Raw genomic sequence first — 27,110 nt, forward strand, 5'->3', positions numbered from 1 at the left:
TGCAGGGAAAATCTGCATCTAAAACAAAATCCTTTTCTATGAATTTCTATAAATCCCATCATGGGAACTTTCTGTAATTTTCTGATTTACTATCTGTATGAATTCTTCCCTATTTTTACGTTAGTCTTTGCTTGCTTTCATTTCATGGCGACCTTCATTGTCCGCTCGTGTGATGGTCACATTGGTGCACGGCTTCTTAACATCACTTTTTTTTTCCCCACATTCAGTGACTGCAAGCAGACATTTTGAAAACCGTAAGAAATTGATGCAGAAAAAAAATTATGTATTTTTTTTTTCTTGGAAAATTTTGTATATAAGCTTAATTGTGGAAACCCAAATGACCCTTTTTCATAGACAAGGACGGCCATTGAGGTGTCGAGCAGCCAATGTTGAAGGGGTAATATGGCCGTAGGCTGCCAGGCAATTCTGGCTGCAGGGCCAAGCATCCCTCTATGCTGCCGTCACACTGTAACGCCCCTCAGTGAAGTTGCACAGCGATCCTTCCAGCCTTTGAGAACCAGGCAAGGTGCAAAAAATCCAACTAATTCCAACTTTTTGCATCCTGCTTGTCGTGGTATCGTTGGTGCTCTCTGGCGATCCATAGAGCGATTTTTCGCCGCTCTACATGCACTACGGACATTATCTCCTTATACCCTCGGCCTAAAGCCACATAACACCTTCAGAATGGGTTGTCGCCCAGCTAGGCACCTTGAAGGCCATTCTGTCTTTTTAAAGGGATTTTGTCGCTACCAAAATCGCCATATAGACTCGGCCTTATCGATCGACTACTTTTTAGTGGATTTTAGATCATATTCAAACACAGCAGAAATTGTGAAATTTTGCTGCAAATGTCAAACTTTTGATTAGCATAAAAGAAAACTTGCATCAAGTATGGCAGACGCTTGCAGCCGGAAATACTCCAATATTTTTGTGGGTTTTTTCAGCAGTTTATAAAATGGGGTTTGACAAAATTCTATTCCCATTCATTGTACCCTGCATGCAGTGTTTGGTGCATAATCTGCATAACGCCGTATACACCACACATATGACCTATAATCGAGTGTACGTCATTTACTGGTGCCCCTTGTTAGCCACCAGGGGGCAGTGTAACACCAGGTGTTCACTTTCCTATAAACACATCACTGTTTTCGCCTCCTGCTGCGCTTTATTACTCCTCACATTATATCACTATATTTGTGCAGTATTTGTTTTTCTGTAATACCAGAATGTTATATTTGCTTGTTCATTCCACATTACCTTCATTTTCTGTTTTGCTTTTATTGCCCTAAACAGACAATTGCTGCATTTCTATTATCTCACAGTTCTTTACAGCCGCTGCAGGTGTCATTATTTGCATGAACATCTAATAACTGTATACCTATAATATCTGCTCATCTATGTGTCTCACACCGATAAGAATGGTGCTGTTTCTAGAACAAAGCAGATTTATTTTTTAACCTCTTCCAACCCTTTTAAATCCACCAATGTTCCTAATTCTCTTTTTTCAGTTAAAGGGTAAAAATAGTTGTTTATTTCTGACATGTCAGTGATTGGTGGGTGCCCGGGTCCTGAGATTCCACTTATCACCATGATGAAGGGGCACTCTGCAGAGCCAATACTGCTCGAATTGCCTCTCCTGGGAGCGCAGAGCCAGGGGTGCACGGATTGCCTCTACTAGGAGCTAAGAAAAAGTGGTGCACGGATCGCCTCTCCTGGGAGTGCAGAGCCAACGGTGCATGGATTGCCTCTCCTTGGAGCGCAGAGCCAGCGGTGCACGGATCGCCTCTGCCAGGAACTTGGAGCCAACGGTGCACGGATCGCCTCTCCTGGGAGCGCATAGCCAGCGGTGCACAGATCGCCTCTCCTGGGAGCGCATAGCCAGCGGTGTATGGATTGCCTCTCCTGGGAGCGCATAGCCAGCGGTGCACAGATCGCCTCTCCTGGGAGCGCAGAGCCAGTGGTGTATGGATTGCCTCTCCTGACAGCGTGGAGCCAACGGTGCACGGATCGCCTCTCCTGGGAGCGCAGAGCCAGCGGTGTATGGATTGCCTCTCCTGGGAGCGCATAGCCAGCGGTGCACGGATTGCCTCTCCTGGGAGCGCAGAGCCAGCGGTGCACGGATCGCCTCTCCTGGGAGCGCAGAGCCAATGGTGCACTGCATGAATCGCTTCTCCTGGGAGCTCAGAGCCAACAGTGCACAGATCGCCTCTCCTGGGAACGCAGAGCCAATGGTGCACGGATCACCTCTCCTGGTAGCGCAGAGCCAACGGTGCACGGATCGCCTCTCCTGGGAACGCAGAGCCAATGGTGCACGGATCGCCTCTCCTGGGAACGCAGAGCCAATGGTGCACGGATCACCTCTCCTGGTAGCGCAGAGCCAATGGTGCACCGGATCGCCTCTCCTGGGAACGCAGAGCCAATGGTGCACGGATCGCCTCTCCTGGTAGCGCAGAGCCAACGGTGCACGGATCGCCTATCGTGGGAGCACAGAGCCAGGGGTGTATGGATCACCTCTCCTGGGAGCACAGAGCCAGGGGTGTATGGATTGCCTCTCCTGGGAGCTCAGCCAACGGTGCACGGATCTGCAGACTTTTTATAGATCTACACACTGCTCGCTGCTCACACCAAACCTCTTTATAGATACATGTACTGCCCCTCAACTTTCCAACATTTTCTATAAATATACACTAGTAATCACTTTTGTGGAGAGCAGAGGTAGTTGTAGCGATCGGTGGAAGTCTCTGCACCCAGGTTCCCACAGATCAGCACGTCTGACGTGTAATTACGAGATGTCAGAAGCGAGAGGCAAGCGGGGCAGGTGACATCACATCTGATACCTGCTGACACATGTGCCCAAATGGCCGATATCATGCAGCTGCATCACACCTGCCGATTGTGCACACGTTCAGGTTATCGGTAGACGTGACGTCACCTTGCCTACTCTTCTCTTCATATGGAAGTGAGAGGTACATGACTAACCCTTTAAGAAAAATTTGAGACCGAGCATTAATCCAATGCCTTACTAACTGACAACCATATTTAGAAGACTAGGCTTGTCAAGCAATGTGTTCATAGCAGCCCGATAAGTTGGCTTTTATCCCAGAGGCACCGTGCTTCCGGCAGAGGATGAGAAGCGCTCCCCTCATTTATTCTCATCTCAAGCTTTAGTAGTCAGGATTTTCTGCAAAAAAAGTACAATTTAAAGGGGTTTTCCTCTTTTAGAAAATCTTTCTCTGGCTGCAGTCTGTTGTAAAATAACACGTCTTTCTCCATTCAGTGCCCCCAGGTCCGGCACGGAGTCTCTTCCACTGCTCCCGATGTCCCGTATTGGCTGTGGTGATGTCACATCTGCAGCACGGCAGCCAGTCGGTGAGCTCAGTGAGTTTGCTCACACAGACAAGATTCCCCCTACCTGAGAGCCGCTGAGCTCTCTGGCTGCCACGCCGTCGACGTGACGTCATCACCACAGCCAATGCCAGCCATGGGGAGCAGCGCCAGAGACTTGACCGTGAATAAAGGGATTGTTAATTTATAACAAACTGCAATAAGGGATGAAGAGTTTCTGAAAGGGATGACCCGTTCAAGTCTAAAATTGGGCAGCATCTAAAGCTGTCTTCAGGTGTTCGTCTATCCTTAGACATTGGTGGCCTTTTCATTGGATGTGTCACCAAAATCCGCTCTGCAGGGTCCCACTTGGATCCCTAAAAATTGGGACATCGCTTGGCTACTTTGTGTAGTCGCTGAGCCACCAGGTCACGCATTGCCTATACTAGGCGGCCTCCAAAGTAAGTGGAGTTGAGCCCATGGCAGACCTTTCCTGGTGCTCCTATATATTGCCCAGGGTCGGACCTCTACTTACCGGATATTGGCGATGTATCCAAGCATTACGCCGCTGCTGTCTATGACCAGACAACCTTTTTAGCGTCTTTTTCCTATAAAGCAGCGTTCCATAAACTTTCATTGCATGGTGGTTATGGCTAGCTGGTGTCCTCCTCCGTCTTCGGGGTCCGGTGTTTCTAGTACTTGTAGGTACCGTAACTGTTGTTTTTTCCACTCCTTTTTGAAGGTCAAACTTGTGCGGTCCTGTCCTCCCAGCTCCCTGTTCAAAATGACGTTTCAAGAGTCTTACCAAGTATATAAGCGCTATCAGATGACCATTCACCAGGACCCGCCTGACAAGCCGACCGTAAGCCAGGTCAGAAGCGGGGCCACACATTGCACCAAAGGCACATAGATAGGAGCACTTTACAGCTGCTGGGTCTATTAGGAAAGCTCTTAGTGTTTTTTATGGCTTCATTTTTCTTTGACCCTATATAACGGGTTCAGACATATACAGCACCGCCAGCACCTAATCAACAAGACCTTGACGTCCTGAGACTCCATTATGTCTCCCCGTGCTGCAGACACAGGTGCACACTGTCCGCGGCCCGAGATCGCACCACAGACAGGATTTGGTTTCTGATCAAGTCCTTAGACGCACACAAGCTTGCTATTCCTGGAGCCAGCGGGTAATTGTGTGCCAGCGAGAATCACGAATGTTCAGCTCGAAAAGCAAAGAAATCTAAACAGGATCTCGATGTTCTGCTCAAATGGGCAGTGACCTTCTTCACTTCTTCTCACCGGGCGCCAACCCAGCGATATTAATCGCTCCGTACCTAGGGCAGGACAAAAGCTTCCAGTCTCTCTCCACGTCGTGGGTACATTATGTTGATGCTCGGCCGGTGTAGGGACCTGTGCCCCCCTCAGTTTTAAGGAGTAAATTAGACTTTTTATATATATATGTGTGTATATATATATATTTCTGACATTTGCTTTCTGTGCTGTTACGCTTCAGTGGCTCTGCAGGACAGATGCTGCTTTTGGCGTTTTTTAGATGTTTTCAGCCAATGGATTGATTATTGGGCAATGTGTTTTAGATGCAGCACATGAGACTTGGTGATATTTGTGCTTTTCTATGTCGCAGCTACGGTTATTGCCGTGTTCCAAGTTTTGTTCTCCTCTCCATCCGGGAGGTAACGATAACTCCAGCAATGGCACGCAGGGAGGAAAACGATTGCTTTTTGTATGGCAAGATGCCTCCTAGTTGTTGACTTGTGACGTTCCAGCATTTGATGGCAGCTTTTGCGACATGCAGTGGAGCAGGTTAGTTTCTGCATAGTTTTTGGCAATAGTCGGGTGTAGAGGAATATGTGATGAACGTTTTCTTTCCAAATAAAGGTTTTCTGTGTAGCCATGATAGATAAAAAAAAAAACAGACAAAATAATGCTATCTATATTCAATATTCACATTTTTGATTATGTACTATTCCCTGCCGCTACGCTTTACTCGTCAGAATGAATCTTTGCAAGTTTGCCCACGTCATAACTCCTACAGACTTGTGATGCACGTGTATGGCCACCGTGCCATTCAGCCTCAGGCTGGATAAATCCACAGGACTGTGGTCCGGCAACCATTGTTCTCCACAATATGTGTAGGACAAACACTTGTCAGACACACATCAAAAGGAGGGAAAAAAAATCCTAAGGGTATGTGCACATGCTGCGGATTTTGCAAAATCCGCAGGTCAAAAGACCTGCGGTTAATCACCTCTACAATGGAGGAGATGGCAAACCGCAGCGGAATCCGCAGAAAAGAATGACATGTCAATTCTTTCTGCGGATTGGAAACCGCAGCAAAAACCGCACGGAAAATTCCGCACCGTCTGCACTGCGGTTTCTGTTTTCCATAGGATATAATGGTACTGTACAACGCAGCTAATTCTGCTGCGGATCCACAGGGCCAAAACCGCTGCGGATCCGCAGCGTGTGCACATACCCTAAAAGGGTGTCTACACTTTTTTGGTTTGTGAACATATGACAGGGCATGAAATGTTGTGCAGGTTGCAGTGGGGACCTGGTCCCACTGATCGCTCCAAACTCTTGTCACGTGTGCTGCTCAGGAAGCAGAAGGACCCTTTTCCTGCATGAGCTCGCACGTAGATCGGTGCGCGGCCTATTAGACTTCTTGCGAGTGGAGCTTCTTCTTACGGATTATTCATTTTTTTTTTATTTTTTTTTTTCTTGATTTGTACATAAGCTTGATGATTTGAGGTATTTTTGGTTTTGTTTCTTGTTGCATTTGCAATATATTTATTTTTCTGACATTTTGTTTTTTTCACTGAAAATTAACAAAAATAGACAAACTGAGCACATGCTGTAGTATAGAACACTCACCCTAAAAATGCCATAAAATCTATCATATATGGTGCCTTGCCTTCAATATTGGACCATCCAAGGAAACAAATGCAAATAATATGACAAAAGTCCAAGGTATTTTGTAAAAAACCTAAAACCTTATGATTTTAACAAATTTCATATTTTTTTTCTAGTTATCCTAATTTTTCCTTCCTTAATTTGTTAAACCATGCTGGCAAACGGTTCACTTCCTATGGGGTTTCTGCTTTCCACTGGATATTGTGACGCCTGCCTTGGGTCATTGTTGGCAGGGTTGTTTGCCAATCCCTTTGGACCTTTTAATTCCTTACTAACACTTACAGTACTGTGCAAAAGTTTCAGGCAGTTGTGGGGAAAAAATGCTTCAAAAACTAAAAGTGGTAATTTTAGTTTCTTTTTATCACTTACCTAAAGTGAATGAACAAAAGAGAAATCTAAATCACACCAGTATTTGGTGTGACCTCTGCCTTTTGAAACATCATTTCTTCTAGGTACACCTGAAAGTCAGGGATTTTGTAGGATTATAGTAAGATGCATGAGTAACTGTGTGTGTGTGTATATGACACAGTTTCAGCTAAATATGTAAATGATGGGATATATAGTGACTTCGGCTTGCTCGAATAATATGTTTGAGTCCCCGCGCCTGCATGTCTTGCGGTTGTTTGACATGCAAGGATTGCCCAACAAACAGGAACTTCCTGCATGTGTTGCAGCTGTTGGACAGCCGCGAGACATGGACATATTTTTTGGGCATGCCGAAGACACTCGATTAGCACACAAGAATGCTCGGATAACCACTTATCCAAGCACATTTGCTCATCACTAGTCATCAGTGATAAAGTAGTGGACAACCTCTTTAACTGAAACAGAAACTGCTGTGAAGGAGGCTTTAAAACTGGGTTAAGAACAGCCACACTCTAGAAGTCAGATTCGTGTCACACAGATCATTGATCATGGCAAGGTTTGCGGATTTGCTTTCCAAAAATGCTGCAGAAAGGAAATGATGTTTGAAGGAGGAAGAGTGTGTGGGTGGAGACTGTGTGAGCGGAGAATATGTGCGTGTCTGTCTGTGTCCGTCTGCGAATGTCTGTGTGTGCATCTGTCTGCGGGTGTCTGTGTGTGTACCTAGGCGTTGTCTGATGGGACTACTACTCCCATCCGGCTATGTCTGCTGTCACATATAACAATGACAGCATGAGCCGATGATGGGAGAGTAGTCCCATCATCCAGCGACTGTGTTCAATTGTAAAAGAAAAAAAATGAAAACAATTACATGCAATATACATTCTCACCAAACACCTAATCACCGACGCCCGCATCTCCTGCAAGCAAACAAAAATAATAAACCAACATATACTCCCTGACCGCCGTAGTCCATTTAATACCGATTGTCCCACATCAGTCACCCGGCCGCCGGCAATACACTGACAGGAGGTGATCGTTCCCGCAGTGTATCACTGAGTCGCCGTGAGAGTTCACCGGAGTTCATCAGCTGATCAGCTTTGGTGCTCTCTTTGCCGTGTGAGAAAAGTCTCACGCATCGATGCCGTATGTGACAGCACTGGAGCTGATGAACTCCGGTGAGCTCTCACGGCAGCACAGTGATACACTGAAAGGAGGTGATCACTTCCCCAGTGTATCGCCGGAGGCCGGGTAGAGCCGTCACATCTCACAATGTGATTGTTCTACACGTAAGATCGTCGTGGGACACTCGGAAATGGACTACGTCAGACGGAGTATTATATGTTGGTTTATTTTATTTTTGTTGCAGGAGATGAGGGAGTCGGGAATTAGGCGTTCATTAAGTGTGGTAAATTAAGATTCAATAAAGGAGTCTGTGTGATTATTTCAAATAAAGGTCTTTATTCTGACTGTATTTATTTACCATATAACTATAGGATTCGTAATGGATAGATGTCTTATAGATGCCTCTCCATTACTAAGCTGTGGGTTTGATGTCACCTGACAATACAAAGGGGACACCAACCCCAGAAATATGAACCCCACTTGCCACCGCTACAGGGCAAGTGAGAAGAGCGAGGGCAAGTGAAAAGAGCGAGGCTAAGTTCCAGAATTGGCGCATCTATAAGATGCCTAGCCTTTGCTGGTTCGATTTTATAGTGATCCCCATGTCAATTTTTTTCTGGGGTTCCCCTGTAAACTGGCTAGTAAAGGCTAAGCAAACAGCTGTGAGCTGATATTAATAGCTTGGGAACCTTTATGGCTATTGGCTACTTCCCAGAATATTAACATCTGCTGTCAGCTCTCCCTCTGCTGGTTATTAAAATTATGCTGGAGCCCACGCTTTTTTTTTTTTTTTTTTTTATTTTAATTTTTTTGAAAAATTAACAGATATTGCATTTCGCGCAGATTTCTGACAGTTGCTTTTTATGTAGGTTAATTATGTTACTGCTCCTACATAGGCTGGTGTGTGTCTTTAATATTAATGAGGGTGTCTGGCTGAAGAGGTTGAACAAGGAAATGACATCATAATTCTTTTTGGTTTTTTTTAAATATATCTTTATTTAGCTCTATGGATTTACAAAAACGCATAAAAGACGCATGGATTTTCAATTGTGTTTTTTGCCAAGAGAGGCAGAAACCGCGCAGAATTTTACACAAGCAAATCTGCAATGTGCGCACATAGCCTAAGTGTATCTAGAATAAGTGATGCTGTTTTTGAAGGCAAAGAGCGGGCACACCAAGTATCAATTTGATTTAAATTTCTCATTTCTTTTCACTTTGTCTTGATAAGTGAGAAAAAGAAAATATTCTATTTTTGAAAGCATGCTGATTAATTTTAAAGGGAACCTGTCACTTCCCCCAGGCGGTTTTAACTAAAAGAGCCACCTTGTGCAGCACTAATGCTGCATTCTGTCAAGGTTGCTCTTCTATTTGGCGTCCTTTTCACCCCAGAAAGAATCGTTGTTATAATTTGTCCGTCATACCTGTAGTTTGTCCGGGGGGCTGGTCTTTCCCCCCGGACACAGACGCCTCACATCCATCAGTCATTTCCTCCTTTCCTCTTGGTGCCGCCTCCTCAGCGTTCATTTATTTTCCTGGCACCTGCGCTGTAATCTTTTTTTTTTTTTCCTCTCTTGGTCATGCGCAGTTAGCGCTGCCCGTCCACTGACATCACATGATGTCTTCCTTATCGTGCTTGCGTGGACGCATGGCCAGAGATCCCGCCCCGCAGTCACTTCTGATTTATTCACACTGCGGGGCTGGGAATCTTGGGCATGCGCAGTAGTTCTCTGCGGCTCTCCCTCAAATCCCACAGCAATTAGTGCTGAGCTGACGATTCCTATGACGCTGCACAGTACTAAATAGGCGGAGGGATTTGAGGGAGAGCCGTAGAGAACTACTGCGCATGCCCAAGGTTCCCAGCCTGCAGTGTGAATAAATCAGAAGAGACTGCGGGGCGGGATCTCGGGCCTCGCGTCCATGCAGGCACGATAAGGAAGACATCATGTGATGTCAAGTGGTCGGACAGCGCTAACTGCGCATGCCCAAGAAAAAAGATTACAGCGCAGGTGCCAGGAAAATAAATGAACGCTGAGGAGGCGGCGCCAAGAGGAAAGGAGGAAATGACTGATGGATGTGAGGCGTCTGTATCCGGGGTGAAAGACCTGCCCCCCGGACAAACTACAGGTATGACGGACAAATTATAAAAACGATTCTTTCAGGGGTGGAAAGGACGCGAAATAGAAGAGCCACCTTGACAGAATGCAGCATTAGTGCTGCACAAGGTGGCTCTTTTAGTTAAAAATGCCTGGGGGGGGGGGGTGACCGGTTCCCTTTAACCTTCCATTTCCCTGTAAAATGTTGCAATCATATAGTGTATAATATGTATATTCACATTATAACGGTTGCCATACACATTTGGGGAGCGACATGCCAGATCTTGTTCTCCTTGTAGAGAAAGGTGAATGTTGGAGGATCAGTATCCATTAGGAACTGAAGAATCGGGCATATCGGCGGAGGGTCGCTCGGTCTCATCACAGTTGATCAGATTGATCAAGATTATTCAGATGTGTACAGTCAGTTTTAATATGATTTTTTTTTTCTGACTGTGTGCCATGCAGATCTTTTGTATGTGCTTTTAGTGATTTTTTTTTTTTCAGCATTAAATATTGCTAGTTCCGGATGGAACATCTGATGACGGAGGAAGCTGGAGAAGTCATTTCTCAGATGTGCATTGGGATCATTATTCATGTATGTTTTATTCCCGCTGTCTGTCACAGGTGACCATTTACCAAGCAGGGGCAGCTTCAGGAGCCCTGTCAGTCATTGTGTGTGTTCTGTAGCTAAGCTTGACTTTCCCTTGCCCCTGAAGGTCAAGTTAGTTCCGGTCTCCATGGAGGACCCCGAATTTGCCTCTTCCTTCGAATCTTCAGCCGCTCTTTACACCAAGTACCAGATGAGCGTGCACAAGGACCTTCCTTTTGAATGCGGACCTGAAGAGGTATTGCCCAAGTGCTATAAGTGTATGTGTTGTCTTTTTTTTTTTTTTTTTCTCTATCTACTCCTTTTTCTTTTTTTCTTCCTTTTGTTTTCTCCATGGTTTATCATGGAAGTCTGTATTCACATCAATGACCTTTCCCTCACACATTGCACAGTGAAGCATGGCTAATGAGTCATATTTTTCTGTAAGGTGTACAAGACTGTTCTCTTCGACTTTTGCAATATATTTTATGGTGCTTTTTTTTAAGATCTGAGGATGACCAGATCAGGTTTTACGCACTTTTGGTCATGACTCATTTCTGCTTTTTAAGGAGTCAGGAGGCCCTAGTAGCTCTATAGGAGTAAATATGATGCAGGGGAAGGCACTAAAGAACAATGTGCTCAGTCACAAAGTATTAAGAAATATTTTGTTTGCATGCCCTCTACCAAATCTGTCGCTTGGCTAATAATCGTATGAACAATATGTGAGCTAAAGCCTGTTTGTATTAATATTTCACACAGTAGAAAATAATCTTAAGCTGAGCACCATCGGTACCGATTTGCAGTACAAACACAAACCCGCTCCTTTTTTTGCGAAGAATGCAAACACTGAAACTATAAACATAAATTTATGTATTCTGTTTTTTTTTTCTCTTTGTAGGGGCTGTAAAGCATAATGGCCCCTCTCATTAGTTTGGTCACTACATCAGCTCTCTTTCTCCTGACACTGATTACAGCAGCTCACTCTCTCTGTCTCCGGACACTGACTGCAGCAGCTCGCTCTCTCTCTTTCTGGACACGGATTGCAGCAGCTGTCTCTCTCTCCGGACATGGACTGCAGCAGCTCTCTCTCTCTCTTTCCGGACACAGATTGCAGCAGCTCACGCTCTCTCCGGACACCGACTGCAGCAGCTCTCTCTTTCTCTCCTGACACGGACTTCAGCAGCGCTCTCTCTCTCCTGACACGGACTGCAGCAGCTCACTCTTTCTCTCCAGACATGGACTGCAGCAGCTCTCTCTCTCTCTCCAGACACGGACTGCAGCAGCTCTCTCTCTCTCTCCAGACACGGACTGCAGCAGCTCACTCTCTCTCTCTCCGGACACGGACTGCAGCAGCTCTCTCTCTCTCTCTCCGGACACGGACTGCAGCAGCTCTCTCTCTCTCTCTCCGGACACGGACTGCAGCAGCTCTCTCTCTCTCTCTCTCCGGACACGGACTGCAGCAGCTCTCTCTCTCTCTCTCTCTCCGGACACGGACTGCAGCAGCTCTCTCTCTCTCCGGACACGGACTGCAGCAGCTCTCTCTCTCTCTCTCCGGACACGGACTGCAGCAGCTCTCTCTCTCTCCGGACACGGACTGCAGCAGCTCACTCTCTCTCTCTCCGGACACGGACTGCAGCAGCTCACTCTCTCTCTCTCCGGACACGGACGGCAGCAGCTCACTCTCTCTCTCTCCGGACACGGACGGCAGCAGCTCACTCTCTCTCTCTCCGGACACGGACTGCAGCAGCTCACTCTCTCTCTCTCCGGACACGGACTGCAGCAGCTCACTCTCTCTCTCTCCGGACACGGACTGCAGCAGCTCACTCTCTCTCTCTCCGGACACGGACTGCAGCAGCTCACTCTCTCTCTCTCCGGACACGGACTGCAGCAGCTCACTCTCTCTCTCTCCGGACACGGACTGCAGCAGCTCACTCTCTCTCTCTCCGGACACGGACTGCAGCAGCTCACTCTCTCTCTCTCCGGACACGGACTGCAGCAGCTCACTCTCTCTCTCTCCGGACACGGACTGCAGCAGCTCACTCTCTCTCTCTCCGGACACGGACTGCAGCAGCTCACTCTCTCTCTCTCCGGACACGGACTGCAGCAGCTCACTCTCTCTCTCTCCGGACACGGACTGCAGCAGCTCTCTCTCTCTCTCCGGACACGGACTGCAGCAGCTCACTCTCTCTCTCTCTCTCTCTCTCTCTCTCTCTCTCTCTCTCTCTCTCTCCGGACACGGACTGCAGCAGCTCACTCACTCTCTCTCTCTCTCTCTCTCTCCGGACACGGACTGCAGCAGCTCACTCACTCTCTCTCTCTCCGGACACGGACTGCAGCAGCTCTCTCGCTCTCTCTCCGGACACGGACTGCAGCAGCTCTCTCTCTCTCTCTCTCTCTCCGGACACGGACTGCAGCAGCTCACTCTCTCTCTCTCTCTCCGGACACGGACTGCAGCAGCTCTCTCTCTCTCTCCGGACACGGACTGCAGCAGCTCTCTCTCTCTCTCTCTCCGGACACGGACTGCAGCAGCTCTCTCTCTCTCTCTCTCCGGACACGGACTGCAGCAGCTCTCTCTCTCTCTCTCTCCGGACACGGACTGCAGCAGCTCACTCTCTCTCTCTCTCCGGACACGGACTGCAGCAGCTCACTCTCTCTCTCTCTCCAGACACGGACTGCAGCAGCTCACTCTCTCTCTCTCCGGACACGGACTGCAGCAGCTCACTCTCTCTCGCTCTCCGGACACGGACTGCAGCAGCTCTCTCTCTCTCTCTCGCTCTCCGGACACGGACTGCAGCAGCTCTCTCTCTCTCTCTCTCTCTCCGGACACGGACTGCAGCAGCTCACTCTCTCTCTCTCTCTCCGGACACGGACTGCAGCAGCTCACTCTCTCTCTCTCTCTCCGGACACGGACTGCAGCAGCTCACTCTCTCTCTCTCTCTCCGGACACGGACTGCAGCAGCTCACTCTCTCTCTCTCTCTCCGGACACGGACTGCAGCAGCTCACTCTCTCTCTCTCTCCGGACACGGACTGCAGCAGCTCACTCTCTCTCTCTCTCCGGACACGGACTGCAGCAGCTCACTCTCTCTCTCTCCGGACACGGACTGCAGCAGCTCTCTCTCTCTCTCTCTCCGGACACGGACTGCAGCAGCTCTCTCTCTCTCTCTCTCCGGACACGGACTGCAGCAGCTCTCTCTCTCTCTCTCTCTCTCTCTCCGGACACGGACTGCAGCAGCTCACTCTCTCTCTCTCCGGACACGGACTGCAGCAGCTCACTCTCTCTCTCTCCGGACACGGACTGCAGCAGCTCACTCTCTCTCTCTCCGGACACGGACTGCAGCAGCTCACTCTCTCTCGCTCCGGACACGGACTGCAGCAGCTCACTCTCTCTCGCTCCGGACACGGACTGCAGCAGCTCTCTCTCCGGACACGGACTGCAGCAGCTCACTCTCTCTCTCTCTCTAGACTGCAGCAGCTCTCTCTCTCTCTCTCTCCGGACTGCAGCAGCGCTCTCTCTCTCTCTCCGGACTGCAGCAGCGCTCTCTCTCTCTCTCCGGACTGCAGCAGCGCTCTCTCTCTCTCTCCGGACTGCAGCAGCGCTCTCTCTCTCCGGACTGCAGCAGCTTTCTACCTCTGTCACAGTAGTAAGGCAGGTTCACACATACCTTTTTTTCATACTGTATGTGAAAAACGAGTCTTTATTTTTTTCGTAAGATTTTTTCACATATAAAAAAATCTTATTTTATCCTATCCATAACACTGTAAAATAAGGACAGCACACAATGGCTTTGGTGTGCCATCAGTTTTTTTTTTTCATTGGGCCATTGAGTTGCAGTGGCAAGTTTGATCTGCAGCATGAATACGATTAGGATGTCCCAGTTATTCTTACTTTTTGCGGGCAGTCTATCCACCAAACTGATGGATTTCACACTGGGCTTAAATTAATGTGATTCCTGAATGCTAATCAGCTGATTGCTACAGTAAGTTGTTTCAATTAATCACAGCTACCAATCAAGTTATTTCTTATATTTTCAGCCCTGCACTAAAGTAAATCTAGAAAATTATTACTTGCAATGATCAGGACTGACCCTTTTTGTTAGAACTGATTGAATCCATGGGGGCCGCGGTGTTTCCCCTGCAGGTTCAGTGAGCACCTCCATTAATAAGCAAGCTTTGATTAAGAATGGCTCATCTTTAGATGAAACAGCCAATCTCTCAAAAATAATTTCAGGAAGATTCTCTCAAATCAGTCGCCATTCTATCTGAATAAATTTCAGTCTGACCAAAAGCTCCCCTATTGCCGTGAAAAAAAAAGTTTCTTTCCAGGCCCAAACCATAAAAGCCCAAGGAAAGAAAGAGGTTAGAAATAATAATAACCCCCCCCCCCCCCCACATTATTCTCACTGGACTCCGAACACTGTGCGTCGTTATCTGTGACCTTGTGAGCCTCAATGCTGGTTACAATCCTTAAAAATCCAGACAGATAATATTTTTGCATCAGTAAGATGAAGGCCGGTTTGTATGTCGGGAATGCAGAGTTGGAAATGGGTGCAATTATTTAATTTTCTGCCGTAAACCATAGACACATACCAAAAAGACTAAATATTAGTCGTGTATTTATGTGCCCCAATATGTAAACCGCGTCCTGATGCTAAAAAGGAGCCCTTGTCCCCAGCACTTCCAGCTCTTACTCTCCTCTGATCAGCACACAGAGAGCCTCTGTGCTCCTGTGGTTATGCTACATGCAAGAAAACACCCCAATAGGACTTGTGGTTGGCACTCGGAACCGCTGCTTTGATAGCACATGAGAATTGCCAGTCCAGTAGTGTCCAAAATCTTCTGTTTGGTGCTTACAATTATTATAAACTCTTGTAAGTTTCTCTTAGCAAAACCTCAGGTCCCAGCAGCGATGCAAGACTTAAAGAACTCATGCGGTGGTTTCGCGCACATCATTTTTATGTTTTTCTCCCCCAAACTGCCTCTCAAACTTCCTCTCTTATGGTATGTTTTTTTATTTATTTTTTTTGCTTCCTTCCTTCCTTCCTTCCTTCCTTCCTTCATTCCTTCATTCATTCATTCATTCATTCAGACACTAAAGGTGCCGTCACACTAAACGATGTACCAGCGATCCCGACAACAATATGACCTTGTCAGTATCGCTGGTGCCTCGCTACATGATCGCTGGTGATCTGTCAAACAGGCAAACTCACCAGCGATCAGGACCAGCGAGGACGCTGGTATCCAATGTAAATATCGGGTAACTAAGCGAGCGTGTCGCTTAGTTACCCGCTGTGTACCTTAGATACCTGCGTGCTGGCGATGGGAGCTGGTATCTAAGGTACCCAGCGGGTAACTAAGCGCGCGCATCACTTAGTTACCTGCTGTGTACCTTGGTTGCCAGCTCCCTGCACGAGCACGCAGGTATCTAAGGTACACAGCGGGTAACTAAGTGACGGCGCGCGCTTAGTTACCTGCTGTTTACCTTAGATACCAGCTCCCAGCGTCTGCTTACAGCGCTGGGAGCTCGCTGATCGTTGCTCTCCCGCTGCCACATGCCCAGGACATTCCTGCACGATCAGCGATACCCGGCGGGAGGGGCCGGTCGCTGATGCGTGCCACACACAGCGAGATCGTTAGCGATCTCGCTGTGTGTGACAGGGCCTTAAGTCCATGACATTTTGTGACTTTAGTTTTTTTTTAATGTAATACCAACATGAGCATGTCTATTTATAAAAAAGTGTGTATGCAAATTGAAAGAAAATGCTTGTTAAGAAAAATGAAAATGGCAGGTATTTACAAGCAAGAATATTTTTTTAAAAAAAATGTATAAATGAAGCTTTAAATGGATATTTTTTTTTTTTTTTGAGTAATAAGTAATCCCCTAGCAGTAGGACTTTTCTGAGCGTCCGGCTGGAGGGACCCCCTAGCCATTCCGAAACCAGGTATTTGCATGATCAACCTCCCCTCCATTTCCTATGGATAGGGGATAGCCTACAGGTTTGAAAAATCCCTTTTTAATGTTCTCATGCGCACCCAGCCTGAAGAAATGTAGCGGAAAAGTCTTGCGGGGTCTGATTTATCTCTTGGTTCATACCCTAGAACACTGTGCTAATGCCGCCATATCCTCTTATTGGCCGTACTTTACTTTGCTGATTTAGGATGGGATTTTTTTTTTTATTTGTTCACCTTTGTAATTTGGATGCCAGCTGCTGCTCTCTGGTGCCTACTAAAAGTTTTCTTTGGAAGGCAAGATGTGAGAGATTTTGGCAGCGGTCTCTTATAACAGTGTCTGCACAGACTAGGAATATTTATTTATAGCACCCCATCACATTAAAGCTCCTTTTTTTTTTTGCAGGGGTCTTGGGTGAAATGTAATCACCAAGCTGATATTGTTGTTAAGGGCAACTTTACCATCTGATGCTGCCAGACACCGCTTTATTCCAACCATACGTTTTCTTAATCTATACAGAGATGGTAGGAAGATCTAATCTCCACAGATCACTTTTTAGTCCCTGGGGGTTATTTAATGGGAATCTTAGTGTGATCAACCCTCCTAAGCCATCTATATAGGCATGCAGGTCATAGGAAGCTGAATAAAATGAAACCTTAATGTCTGCGATCTGATGTCTTATTCCAGAGAAATCCACAGCTCCCTTAGTATGTAAATGAGCTGTTAAGATCTATGGGACGCACATAGATCTCCCTGAGAATTTGCCTCCAGAGATTATTTTAAAAGAAAAGAGGCGTTACCATGTAGATCAGGAGAGCAGACTGTCAGTCATTACATGTCTCACACTGGTAACTCCTTTCATTTAAAATAATCTCTGGAAGCCGATTCTCAGCCATTTATATGTCTGCACATAGATCTAAACAGCTCAAAATCAAAGATATCAAGTATCATTTTCCTCAGCTTCCTAAGACCAATATGCCTATGTAGCTGGCTTAGGGGGGTTTTTGCTATGTAATCTGACAGCAGCATGATGTAGGGGCTGAGAGCCTGATTCCACTGATGTGTCACTTTACTGGGTGCAGCAGTTATGATAGAATCACAGTTTAACTGCAGCATGTGTAGCAGAGCTCTGAATGCTGAGCCCTGTATAGCCCCGCTCACACCACTGATAGCTTTCTGTATACATTGTATATTGACACAGCTGCTAATTTTTGGTGGGTGTGTGGTTAGACCAGTAGGCCCGAGGGCAGTTGTCCTGTAGCGATAATCTCCTGCTGATAAAACATTGCTTTTATTGAAACAGAAAAACACAGACCGGTACAGTTGTGGCCAAAAGTATTGACACCCCTGCAAATTTGTCAGATAATACTCAGTTTCTTCCTGAAAATGATTGCAAACACAAATTCTTTGGTATTATTATCTTCATTTAATTTGTCTTAAATGAAAAAACACAAAAAGAATTGTCCTAAAGCCAAATTGGATATAATTCCACACCAAACATAAAAAAGAGGGTGGACAAAAGTATTGGCACTGTTCGAAAAATCATGGGATGCTTCTCTAATTTGTGTAATTAACAGCACCTTTAACTTACCTGTGGCACTTAACAGGTGTTGGCAATAACTAAATCACACTTGCAGCCAGTTGACATGGATTAAAGTTGACTCAACCTCTGTCCTGTTTCCTTGTGTGTACCACATTGAGCATGGAGAAAAGAAAGAAGACCAAAGAACTGTCTGAGGACTTGAGAAACCAAATTGTGAGGAAGCATAAGCAATCTCAAGGCTTCAAGTCCATCTCCAAAGACCTGAATGTTCCTGTGTCTACCGTGCGCAGTGTCATCAAGAAGTTTAAAGCCCATGGCACTGTGGCTAACCTCCCTAGATGTGGACGGAAAAGAAAAATTGACAAGAGATTTCAACGCAAGATTGTGCGGATGTTGGATAAAGAACCTCGACTAACATCCAAACAAGTTCAAGCTGCCCTGCAGTCCGGGGGTACAACAGTGTCAACCCGTACTATCCGTCGGCGTCTGAATGAAAAGGGACTGTATGTTAGGAGACCCAGGAAGACCCCACTTCTTACCCCGAGACATAAAAAAGCCAGGCTGGAGTTTGCCAAAACTTACCTGAAAAAGCCTAAAATGTTTTGGAAGAATGTTCTCTGGTCAGATGAGACAAAAGTAGAGCTTTTTGGGCAAAGGTATCAACATAGAGTTTACAGGAGAAAAAAAGAGGCACTCAAAGAAAAAAACACGGTCCCTACAGTCAAACATGGCGAAGCACTGGAGACTTCTAAGGTGGCCAGCAATGAGTCCAGACCTGAATCCCATAGAACACCTGTGGAGAGATCTAAAAATGGCAGTTTGGAGAAGGCACCCTTCAAATATCAGGGACCTGGAGCAGTTTGCCAAAGAAGAATGGTCTAAAATTCCAGCAGAGCATTGTAAGAAACTCATTGATGGTTATCGGAAGTAGTTGGTCGCAGTTATTTTGGCTAAAGGTTGTGCAACCATTAGGCTGAGGGTGCCAATACTTTTGTCTGGCCCATTTTTGGAGTTTTGTGTGAAATGATCAATGTTTTGCTTTTTGCTTCATTCTCTTTTGTGTTTTTTCATTTAAGACAAATTAAATGAAGATAATAATACCAAAGAATTTGTTTGCAATCATTTTCAGGAAGTAACTGAGCATTATCTGACAGAATTGCAGGGGTGTCAATACTTTTGGCCACAGCTGTAAGTGACAGATTGCTGGAATCTGGGTCTGTACTCTGGTGCTCTCAAATGACATAGAACAGAGCAGAGCCCCTTTAAGTTAGTCACATGGCGTCCCCACATGCTTTCTTGCACTAGTTTGTGCTTCTTGTCTGCTTTTTTTCATAAATGTGTGTCCATGACTATAAAGACATGGCTACTTTTTTGCAGAATTGGCTGGAAACCTGTCCATGGTTTGTCTCTTGGCTCCATCAAAAGATTGTGCGGTGCTGGGAGGTGAGCGGCGGTGATGATACATACGCACGTACCTGTGAGGAGGAAAGTAGTCCGGTTTTTCTAATTCTGGATGAGCGCACTTTATAGTTATGATAAATGATGGCTACACTATTAAGTGACGACGTTGCAGGTCTCACGCTCCCTGCCAGATATGTTGTGTGACAGCTGCCATCTGTTTATGTGGGTTGATTCGTGTAGGGGGCTTTGACATTTGTGTATACCCCGGCGTCCTGTACATCAGATATCCGAGTACTACAAGGATAATGACTTTCAGATGAGGGAATCCAGCCTGTTTGGTCCAGTTGTCATTGCTGATCACCTTGTCCCCTGTGATCGTTTGTATCGACCGTACTAAACAAACCAATTTTTTTTTCTTCGCCGCTCTGTAAATCTGCACCTGCTTCAACAAAATTAACATTAAATAAACATTTTCATGAAGTGCCTTCCCTTCTGCTATTCCTGGACGCTCCGGTCCCTGTCCTCCATGCTGGATCTGCGGTCAGGCGAGACCTTTAAATATAGCCTGCTTTCTGTGCCTCCATTTAATGCACCGTGTAGCTCGCTGGGAGAAGGTGAACAAACGTTCCGCTGTTCTCCTGTACTAGATTAGCTCAGCCCCCTCCCACCTCCGTTAGAGAGGGGGTACACTTTGCGTGATTTCTAAACCACAGCCACCCGCCAGTGAAACGGAAATGCAGGAGGCAGGCACACCGGGCCCAGCGCGTTCCAGCTCTAAGGGACAATCACTGCTTTGACATTGTGCAGTAACAGCATGTGCGAGGAAGCCGGCCAGCGGAGTGATGGAATGCCTTCTTTCCATCTCTCCCCCCACCACACTCTTCACTCTTTAACCCTTTAAGGAAGGCACAGCAGCTATAAAGCAGTTGTAAGTTCTGGCCTGCCTTTGTTACATTTTATTGGTAATCCCAAACCATCCGGATTAAAGATCCATGACTTGGAAATTTCTTATCTTGTTTCTGAAAAGGAGGGGGGTTTTACTGCAGATCCCCGTTACCGCTAGCAAGCATCTTAAAGGGGTTTCCCAGGAGTAAGATTTTTTTACCCCTATTGGTTTTCCTGCTCCAGTGCTGCCTCTCTGCCACTGCTACTGGTCTTTGTTGACTGGCTGCAGTGCTGACCTCACCACTATAGCGCATATGCTCCAGCCAATCACTGGGCTCAGCAGCTTGCGCAGTTTTACACCGCATCACATCTGTGCACAGTGATTGGCTGCTGCAGTCGTGTGCGCTGTAGTTGTTACTGCACTTTCTCAACAAAGACCAAAGCGCTGGTGGAGAGGCAGCACTGGACCTGGGGAGGGTGAGTAACACCTGAGTTTATTTTTTCCTAGCAGAAGCCTCTGTTGATGATAAATGGATATCCGGAAAACCCTTTTTAGGTCACATTCACACGTTCAGTATTTGGTCAGTATTTTCCATCAGTATTTGTAAGCCAAAACCAGTTACCACGAGAACTCCGGAATTCCATTCCGCGGGAAAATCGCATTTTAAATTCCCGCTGAAAAACTAGCGTTTTCCAAGCGATCTGGAGCATCGCTTGGAGAACTGATTGACAGGTTGGTCACACTCGTCAAACATAGTGTTTGACGAGTGTGACCAACTTTTTACTATTGAGGCTGCCTATGCAGCATCGGTAGTAAAAGATAGGATGTAAAAACTAATTTAAAAAAAATTATTCTCACCTTCCGGCGTCCCACGCAGCCTTCCCGCCTCTCTCCACGCTCCCGGCATCTTCCGGTCCCTGTAATCCTTTGCGCGAATGACCGTGAGACGTTGCGCTCCCGCGAAACCGTGACGTCATCGCGGTCATTCTCTGCAAAGCATTACTGGGACCGGAAGATGCCGGGAGCGTGGAGAGAGGCGGGAAGGCTGCGCGGGACGCCGGAAGGTTAGAATAACAATAGTTTTTATTTTAATTCTATTTTTTACAGGGATATGGTACCCAGAGCCCGGAGGACAGTCTCCTCTCCTCCGGACCGTGGGTACCATCCGCAAATGTTCTGCTTACTTTTCGCATTGTGGGCACAGCAGAACAATGCATTCCTATGTGGGCGGAATCGCCGCGATTCCGCAAAATTAATGAGCATGCTGCGTATTTTACTACGATGCGATTCCGCCGCGGGAAAATCCGCAGCATTAGCACAGCATTGCGGAATCCCATAGGATTACATGGGATGCTGTTTTTTTGTGTGTTCGCTGCAAAATCGCGCCTTTAAAATCGCTGCGAAAACGCAAAAAAAAGCTACATGTGAACGCAGCCTTAAGGTCCCGTTACATTTAGCGATGCACCAGCGATCCCGACAACGATACGACCCGGTCAGGATCGCTAAATGGTCGCTAGTGAGCTGCCAAATAGGCAGATCTCATCAGCGACATAGCGGCGGTCGATATTTACCTGTCAGGCGGCAGCTCTGATGACTTCCTCCCGCGTCTATGGAGTCACTCGTCGACGCCAACAGGAAGCCGACGACGAGAAATGGACCAGGATGATCTCGCGCGATCAGTGATATCCAGCGGGGAGCCGGGTCGAAAGTAGATGTAACATGTAGCGAGATCGCTGCTGCGTCACAAAATCGGTTACACTTTAGCGATATCGCTAGCGATCTCGCCATGTGTGACGGGGGCTTTAGGCTAGGTGCACAGCTCTACCTACTGGAGACTCCATTTAAAATTCTATCAGTTTTCCATTACCGGCCTGTGCATTCACAATCTATATGTTTGCCGTTACCTGCCCGGTCTGCAGGATCCCATGCAATCAACCAGAGGTAGGGAAGAGGATGGATTGAATATTTGGACTCTGAATGCAAGTGGTTGGGATATTTTGTTTTCTTTAAAAATGAATTTAAAAAACAAAATTTCCTCTTGTGCCTGCTTTTGATATTGATGTCCAGGCTTTATAACTTCTGCACAGTATGTGACTTTTGCCCGTGTCTGTTATACCCTTTTATTTCCCTCACCACGCCTAGAATTTACGAATACCTTTCTTCTGTTTGGTATTTCTGAGGACTCTTTGGCATATTCACGCTCGGCAACGTCCAAAGTACACAAAAAGCGTTGATGGTTTGCATAGACACGAACCATTGCGGCTTCTGTTTTTGTCTCTAATTCCGATTAATTGCAGCCTGTGTCAGCCGCAGCTCGCCTCTTTATTCAAGCTTCTCGGTTTGACTATCGTTAACGACTTGTGCCCTAATGCGATTTACAGATTTCACTGGGCAATGTTCTAGATAAAGTTTACTTTCCACGACTCTTGTCCGCAGCCCTCTAAGCCTCTTTATAATCTCATTGCTAAGAACTCCGGGTTCTGTAATAGTAGTCGCCCTAGATTTCGGGCAAAGCTGCCCTTTGTTTCATAAGGTAACAAGTTTATTAACTTTTCAAAACAGTAAAAATGGCAGAGTAGGTGCGAGTGAGGCTTTTTTTCTGACTTTACTGCAGTTCCAGCTCGTTTTGCCAAGTGGCACCAGGCTTTATAGGAAGAAAAAGTATGCATGAGAGTCAAAACACGTCCTGATTTTCGGTTCCTTCCATCGACTTCTGCATGTTTGTTGAATGACTTGTAACCTTTCCGAACTTGGGAAAAAAAAAATACCTTCTGTATAGCCGGGTGTAGCTACAGATTAATGTATTACCCCTCACTTTAGAAAATAAAGCCGAGCTGAAGAAATAGGAACCAGATACGTATGCTCCTCTTACCAGGACAATTTCTTATCGTTCTAATGGTTCCTAAATAGTAAAAGTCTTATTTAAAAATGTCCGAGTGTTTTACATCTCGGTTTCAACGCAGAGCTATATGTCTCCTTGGTCACAGACAACCAAAGAAATAACTCAAGTCTGTTTCTACAGTCAATTCTTGGTAACCGGATAAAATAACATTCCTCTAAATTGCAAAAAAAAGAGCTTAGTTCTGTTTGTGTTCTCTTTGGAAGGATAGAGGTCGACTAGTGATGAGCAAGTGCCTCGGATAAGGTGCTATCCGAGCATTCTCGGGTGGTAACCGAGTGCCTTCGGCGTGCTCGAATAATATGTTCGAGTCCCCGCGGCTCATGTCTCGTGACTTTTCGACAGCAATAATACAATCAGGGATGGCCTAAAAAAGCAAGCAATCCCTGCATGTGGCTGTCGAACAGCCGCGAGACATGCAGTCTCAAGACTCAAACATTTTTTTTGAGCCCACTGAAGACACTCGGTTACCATCCGAGAAGGCTCGGATAACAGCAATAGAAAAAGTTGTTCCTGACCATCTCAAGCTATAGTTTAGGCAATCCGTGCCAACTCCTATATGTGACATCAGAGTTAACAAGGATCAGGCACGTGACTATTGGGAGAATTCCCATATCAAAAGTAGGAGACCACGGCTCCCGCTGCCACAGCGGTAAGGCAGAGTTGTACAGAGCGGCGGTCTGGCATGCACACGACTGTTCCTGGTGTTGGACCCTTTATCCAAACAAGTAGATGGGTAATAAATGGTATCTGCAGGAATATTTTGTGACTTTTTTTTTTGTATGCACGACTTGTGCTTTTAGTGTATTGCTGAGGCTTTCGGATTTAATATTTTTGTGTTGTCTGTGTGATGCAGATACGCCTACGTTTTAGTCGAGCCCCAAGTAAATGTAACCAGCACTCATCTGGTGTATTTAGCCCCCCATATATTGGCTTAGGATACCGCAGGTCAGCTTGTTATACAGTTTTTGTTCTGCAGAAAATGTTTTGTGCAGTGAAGTCTGAGGACCATTATGATGCTCTGCTTGGCACCTTTTGCATAACTCCTGTAATGTGAGCGTCCTCCATTTTCCTTGGCTGCTGTAAATAGAAGCCACTAAAACACTGTGGTGGGGGAATGTGTTTGCTTTGGCGGTCAGACAAGGATAGAGGTCCCTTTATGGCAATATTGGTTATTGCACAAGGTGGTCCTTCAATGCAGAGGAAACCAGGGGGGAGAGGAAAACGTCGATTCTGTTCACATATTTTTGCCAGAACTTTAAGTCTTCACACTGTAGTATTGTGGGTTTGTATTTTCTGACCAATGTTCTGAAATCTACCGGAATATTTAAATAGTTATAGGTGTCCAACAAATATCGTGAGGGACAGCAAATCTTTTGTCTGCCCAAGACCAGTCTTGCCTTCTGTTAAGGATCAGGTAATAGGCAGTTATCTGCATGACTACATGGCAGGTGGAGATATTTTTGGAGAATTCATTTTTTGAGAAGGTGTCTGAGTGTCTTATTACAATGTACCTGTTATCACTAGAGTTGAACAAAAAGATTCACAGGCCCCTGTTCAACATCCAAGTATTCATGGCAGCTGGACAAGGGTCGAACTTCCTCGGCTGGAGCTCCAAATTTTTGGCGCGTCCGGTGTTTACAACACATCATGGGACGTCATGACTTCATGTGAGGCCTATTGACTATGCCGGAAACGGCAACATCATAATATGGGGGTCTTCTAAACTCCTGAGGCACCAAGGATTCGAGTTCTCATGACTCTTGTTAGACTCTCATGGATAATCGACTGGATGCTGGACTAGTGGCCTGCAAACCTTTTTTGCTTTATCCTCTAGATAACTTTTGTTGAGAATAACCCTTATAAAGAGGTTTTCTGTGATTGAGATCCTTTTAGTAATACTTGCCTTAATTGAGAACTTGTAAGGAAACCTAGATGTCTGGATGTTTTTAGAGGTGAAATGTTGGCAGGATTTATGTGGATGAACTTTTTTTATGCTGCTTTTATCCAAAATGAAATTCCGCATCGACTAACAAAATAATCACTCGGAAATAACATTATTGCTGAACTGTATAGAAGTGTAGCAAAGTCCACTGATATCCTGGTAACACATGACATGCAAAATAAAAGGGCACTTCGCACCTAGCAAAGGGATGATATACTACTTAAAATGAAGGGACAGAGCTAAACTAGCGGTGGACCCCCTTTTAGGGTTTCTGTAAAAAAAATTTAAAAAAACATGCTCCTAAGCAGTGTGTCATAGTGAAGGGGGCCTCCACCAGTCACAAAGTGATATTACAACACTTTATAAGGCTGGTTTCACACTTGCGGTTTTTTGCGCATAAATGCGCATGTGTTTTTTTCCTATACTTAACATGGGTGCTCATAGTCATTTGTATGCGCATGCATTTTTTTGTAGTGTGCGCACAAAATGCATCCTGTCGCATTTTTTGTGCGCCCGACCTTTCTCAAAAAAACGCATGCGCACGAAATTCACCCAAAAACACATTATAGTCTATGGGTGCGCTGACGTGCGCATGGTCGTGCGCATATCAGCGCAAAAAACGCATGTTTTTTTTTAAAAAAACCATGCACAAAAAAAACAAGACGCATAAAAAATGCATGATGCGTTTTTTATGTGTTTGCACTGCGCACGCAGCGCAAAAAAGCGCAAGTGTGAAAGTAGCCTAAGATATGTGAACAACACTTTAAGAGATCCTATTATGCCTTTAATACTTAGACTTTCTTTTGCTGTATTGAACTGGACTTAGATCATTATAGGATCCTTTGGACTTATTGACTAAGACTGTGCTAAAATGATCAACCATGATTGATTTTAAAGGTAAACATTTTCTTTCTCCTTGGCCGCCGCCTTCTCCTTCACTTCCTTCTCCTTTGCCCCTTCTTCTCCTTCACTTCCTTCTCCTTTGCCCCTTCTTCTCCTTCGCCTTTGCCTCCTTCTTCTTCTTCTTCTTCTTCGCCTCCTTCTTCTTCTTCGCCTTCTCCTTCGCCGCCTTATCCTTCGCCTTCTTCCTCTTCTTCTTCCTCTTCTTTCTCTTCCTCTTCTTTCTCCTGCTCTTCTTCCTCCTTCTGCTCTTCTTCCTCCTTCTGCTCTTCTTCCTCCTTCTGCTCTTCTTCCTCCTTCTGCTCTTCTTCCTCCTTCTGCTCTTCTTCCTCCTTCTGCTCTTCTTCCTCCTTCTGCTCTTCTTCCTCCTTTTGCTCTTCTTCCTCCTTTTGCTCTTCTTCCTCCTTTTGCTCTTCTTCCTCCTTTTGCTCTTCTTCCTCCTTCTGCTCTTCTTCGCAAAACCTGAGTTTAGTTGCTCATAGGTGTGGCAATATTTGGCTCAAACAAGAAGCTATTTTCAAGGCTTGATTATGGGTCTTATTGATGGAGCCAAAACATTGCCACATCCATGGGTCAAGAACAAGTCAGTTTTTGTGCTGAATTAGAGCATGAAGTGCTGCCTTTTTACTGTGGATTTTGTAGTGCTGATCTATTGTATAGCTAATATATACAAGCTTCAAAACTGAAAGTGGAACACCAACAAAGAAAAGTTGTGGAATTATGGAAATCACAGGATGGATAGACAAGTTAATGAAAAATGGAAACAAAATTTTGAAAAAGTCTCAATTCAGTATCCACATACAGAAATGCTTAAACACATTGGCATGCTATCAATGGTTGTCTGAGGAATACTGTGCCATTCTAAATGCATTTTGGAAAATCATCAAGATCCACTGCTGGCAGCTCCAGCTCCATGTTGCTCTTACTGCTGTGAGCAGCCTGCGTGGCCTAAACGTGCTACCATGGCCTGTAGCCTCTCCGGACTTGTCTCCCATCTAGCACATCTGGGACGTCGTTTGTGGGCAATTGTAAAGCTGCGGATCTTGATGACTTGCCCAAGTGCAGTCATCATGGCAGAACAATGAACATTCCCCATGTTTTGAAAATCTTGTTTCCAATTTTTCATAATCTCCATATCGTTAACATGTCTATCGATCCTGTGATTGCCA

At 45.9% G+C, this 27,110-nt stretch overlaps 1 protein-coding gene across 8 annotated transcripts in view; it reads left to right on the plus strand.

Annotated features, from left to right (window-relative positions):
• ATE1 (arginyltransferase 1) overlaps positions 1 to 27,110 on the plus strand; it is a 154,048-nt gene that overhangs the window by 64,244 nt on the left and 62,694 nt on the right. For 3 of the 8 annotated variants that reach the window (XM_073546599.1, XM_073546598.1, XM_073546603.1), the window contains exons 7-8: positions 10,550 to 10,678; positions 19,288 to 19,353. In XM_073546599.1, coding sequence (XP_073402700.1) covers positions 10,550 to 10,678; positions 19,288 to 19,353 — 195 coding nt within the window. Of the gene's footprint in view, positions 1 to 4,066; positions 4,196 to 10,549; positions 10,679 to 19,287; positions 19,354 to 27,110 lie in introns of all 8 variants that reach the window. The other 5 variants (XM_073546597.1, XM_073546601.1, XM_073546605.1 and 2 more) reach the window with 3 other exon arrangements.

Source organism: Dendrobates tinctorius, unplaced genomic scaffold (assembly GCF_039654945.1).
Source record: "Dendrobates tinctorius isolate UK_male_01 unplaced genomic scaffold, ASM3965494v1 ptg000149l, whole genome shotgun sequence".
Taxonomy (NCBI): Eukaryota; Metazoa; Chordata; class Amphibia; order Anura; family Dendrobatidae; genus Dendrobates; species Dendrobates tinctorius.